This window comes from Loa loa, assembly GCF_000183805.2.
Source record: "Loa loa unplaced genomic scaffold supercont3.480, whole genome shotgun sequence".
NCBI classification, from domain to species: domain Eukaryota; kingdom Metazoa; phylum Nematoda; class Chromadorea; order Rhabditida; family Onchocercidae; genus Loa; species Loa loa.
In genome coordinates, this window is record NW_018108660.1 from 29,143 (window position 1) to 33,441 (window position 4,299).

Consider the following 4,299-nt stretch of genomic DNA (forward strand, 5'->3'; position numbering starts at 1 on the left):
AACGATTCTTCGATTATGAGTAACATAATAGGTAACATTAACATCAATATTTCTATTTGAAATATGTACAAAAACGAGTTAACAGAGTCTTGTGATCTAAGCTAATCAAAATAGGATGTGATAAGTTTATTTAATGGCTTTAATATTTTCGTGATCAATTTTCAAATTGGGTCAATTAATTTACCTGATTGAGTAATAGAAAAATTAGATATAAACACAAATATGATAACAGTTGTTTTTCAGATGTGAAAAAATACAAGTGTCCACATATCATCTGTAATGCAACCATACGGGGCAAAACCAGATATTTAGAACATGTCCAAAAACATAATGAATCATCCCGTTATCATTGCAAACAGCTCGGTAGTGGCGAAGAATTCCATAATCATTCATCAGAATTTTCTTCCCACAAAGAGGTGCATCAACCTAAATTTAAATGCGAAAAGTGTGGTTTTTCCTCCAAGTACAAGAATTCATTGGATAGACACAAGAAACAATCCTGCAAAGCTTCTCGTGAGTTTCGCAAATTCAGCAAAATTTTTATCATTTCTATGAAACTGATATAATACACATAGAAATATGCTACGAATATCTCTGATCACATCCTTTGACTCAATGAAGTGATCCTCAGATGCAAGTATATATAACAGTCAGTGGGGAAATACTAATGGATAATTACCGGGAACAAGCAGAAAAGAATTATATAATGATATACTGCTTTAATCCCTTCGGTTTATGCTTTTATTCAATTGGATGAAGTTGAAGATATATGCTACAAAGAATCCCAAATCCGAATCTGATTTCGTTGCAGCGAAGAATTCAGAATTACCCCTCATTCAACATTCTTCCATTAGTGGCAACATGAGAATGAGCCTTTTGTTTTAAAAATAGATATGGTAAAAAAGTGAATAACATCCGTAATTTAAGTTAGTCGAAATGTGATTTGATAGGTTTAATAAATAATACTGGTACAGTCATTCTTCAAATTATATTCATTAATTAGCATATAAAATGATATTTGTAAACACAAGCGTCGCACCAGCTTTTCAGTTGGGCAGAAGTATGAATGTCGACATTGTCATGCGAGTATGCTGACGAGAAAGGAATATTTAAAACATCTTCAAACACACGAGGAATATGTCATCATTTGTCCCAAATGTGGGAAGAAATTCTATTCCCAAAGGGGATTTCGACACCATAAAGATGTGCATCAACCTGAATTTAAATGCGAAAAGTGTAATTTTTCCTCCAATTACAGGAATTCATTGGCTAAACACAAGAAACATTCCTGCAAAGCTTCTCGTGAGTTTCGCAAATTCAGTAAAATTTTTATCATTTCTATGCAACTGAAATAGATACACATGGAAATATGCTACGAAATATCTCTGATCACATCCTTTGACTCAATGAAGTGATATCTAAGAAATATTCATTCTGTGCCCAACGGAAGATTCGTAAGGGCATAGCCTCGGCAAAACATGAAACGATCACGATGTTCATCAAGTCATTAAGTCAATCAGGTCATTCGGGCAATGAATGTTTTCAGGAAACTTTAACATCCACGACAACTTGGATTTAACACTAATTGCCTTAGATGCAAGTATATATAACAGTTAATAGGGTTAAGTATATATAACAGTTAATAACAGTTCAGGTATATATAACAGCTAATTAATGGATAATTACCAAGAACAAGCAGAAAAGAATTATATATTGATATACCGCTTTATTCCCTTCAGTTTATGCTTTTACTCAATTGGATGAAGTTGAAGATATAAGCTACAAAGGATCCCAAATCCGAATCTGATCTCGTTGCAGAGAAAAATTCAGAATTACCCCTCATCCTACATTCTTCCATTAGTGGCGACATGAGAATGAGCCTTTTGTTTTAAAAATAGATATGGTAAAAAAGTGAACATCCGTAATTTAAGTTAGTCGAAATGTGATTTGATAGGTTTAATAAATAATACTGGTACAGTCATTCTTCAAATTATATTCATTAATTAGCATATAAAATGATATTTGTAAACACAAGCGTCGCACCGGCTTTTCAGGTGGGCAGAAGTATGAATGTCGACTATGTAATGCGACTATGCTGACGAGAAAGGAATATTCAAAGCATCTTCAAATGCACGAGATGTCTGGCAACATTTGTCCCAAATGTGGGAAGAAATTCTGTTCCCGAAGGGGATTTCAACACCATAAAGATGTGCATCAACCTAAATCTCAATGTGAAATTTGTAACAATTCCTTTTCTTATACAACTACACTGCAGCAACACAAGCGACTACAACACGGAGTTACGGGTTGGTTTCGCAAAGTTTATCTTTAGCAAAAGAAGTTTTCAACATGTTTGGTCACATGAAAATGTGTTGCAAAACATTTATGACAATGAAGTGGCAGTTCAAAATTAATACTTAATCTAACATCGGTGGATGGCTGCTTGTCGATTATCGCAGTTGGTGTTTGGCAGTTACTGATGTGATAATGAACGGAGTGACAGAATTTAAGCATGAGAACTTCCTCAGTTTTAAGCAATCACTGAAAAGACAAAATAAATATTTCCGCAGAGCTTTTCAGTTTTGCAAATTCAGTGGAGTTTTAGCATTTTATTTCTTTACCTGATATGAAAGCACGTGAAAATATCTTACAAAATACCAGTGACTGCGGTCACTTCCTTTGGTACAATAAAGTGATATCTAACAGACGTTCATTCTAGGCGAAACGAAACAAAATCCACAGCTGGAACGTACTTTGGCAGAGACACGAAAAGATCACATTGCCGATCGAAGTTCAATAGGTCAACAAGACCACTCAAGTGATGACTATCTCCCTGAAAACTTTAACATCGGCAGCCCCGATATTAACATTCTCGATTACTGCGATTTTGCAGCATTAGGCCCAGATATAGACACATTACTCAACGAATGGGATCAAAACTGTTGAAGAAATGAATTCAAACGTCTTCGTACGCCTAACCAATTGATAGTAATCAGTAATTTCATGAAATACTAATTACAATCTATGTTTTCTAAATAACTGAAATAATTCAACAATTTGTTTCGGTCCTTTATTTTGTCTGTATTTTAGTTTAATTGCAATATTATTGTTGTCCTTATTATGGACAAAGCAGTAGACCGCATTGATAATTAATTTTGCTGATAATTAATTAGCATCTTTTAATCACTTTTTCATCTTTTTTTTCCTCTCTCACTCAACTTTTATCATCAAAACCCATCCCAATTGTATATTGTTCAATGGTAAAATTCCACCAACTTCTCCCTTGTTCGTTGATCTTTAGCTTGTTGGTTAATTATTAATTGCATTTCATTTTATGGGTTATGAACTATTCATTTGATTGTTCCTTTTATTATCACACAAAGATTGATTTGTATTCATTTTGTAAAATACAGATTACATGGTACACCGTTGTGTTTTACATTAATTGACAAAGATTATCAAACATAATTATATGAAATAATAAATTGGATATTCAATCATGAGAAACGTTAAAAACAGCACAGAGATGCATAATTTGTGATTTATTTTCTTGTTATCAATTTTTTTCTCAATTTCTTGTTATAAATTTCACTCAGTTCCTTCCTTTTTTTCCACTTCCAACTTAATTTGTAGCAAATAGTTATTTCGGCTAGAGACATCCTTTAATTGCTGTTGTAATAAAATCTAAAAAAATTTAATTGGAATGAATTTTATCATGAGTATGCGAAATTATACCTATTATCAGATTCTACAAAGAAAAGATTTTGCTTTATCAAATAAGCGTATATCATTTGTTGGAATTGATCGACATTAATTACCATAATCGCTGCAGAAACCCATCGGTCATATGTTAAAACTTTATCAATTGACATTTAAATTACTGACATTACTACTTCTAACATCAAAACTATTCCATTTATCGACCTTTGTTAGCGTAATTGTCCTTTGTGATCTCTGAATTTTAACGGGAATAATCTTTTGGAAGATTGGCGGATCGTCACAAAGGAAAAAATGTTTCATACAAAAAAATGAAGTCATCAATATCTGTTGTAATGAATTGTTACATTGTCCTCAAAAACTATTAGTTATGATTATCACTGATTCAGCGATTTGTGTTTCTGCGTTCAAAATAGCAAAGAAAGATTACTTTCTTAAAAATTACTTTACTGTTATTTTCGAATTAATAAAATGATTACATTTTTGAAATTCTCGTATAATTGTAATATCTGCTGCTGTTCAATTCTTGCTCACCTATCACTAATACATTTCGATCGTTACTCATTTATATATTTCAGTACG

At 32.5% G+C, this 4,299-nt stretch overlaps 2 protein-coding genes across 2 annotated transcripts; both read left to right on the forward strand.

Annotated features, from left to right (window-relative positions):
• Positions 1-188: 188 nt before the first annotated feature.
• On the forward strand, positions 189-566 carry LOAG_12749 (hypothetical protein; the record flags this gene model as incomplete). The annotated part of the gene is made up of 1 exon (XM_003148261.1): positions 189-566. One exon carries the CDS (start codon positions 189-191, stop codon positions 564-566), a length of 378 nt encoding a protein of 125 aa, XP_003148309.1.
• Positions 567-1,137: 571 nt separating this feature from the next.
• Positions 1,138-2,946, forward strand: LOAG_12750 (hypothetical protein; the record flags this gene model as incomplete). The annotated part of the gene is made up of 4 exons (XM_020448594.1): positions 1,138-1,302; positions 1,424-1,520; positions 2,055-2,306; positions 2,720-2,946. The coding sequence occupies 4 exons, from the start codon at positions 1,138-1,140 to the stop codon at positions 2,944-2,946; spliced, it is 741 nt and encodes a 246-aa protein (XP_020301277.1).
• Positions 2,947-4,299: the final 1,353 nt, after the last annotated feature.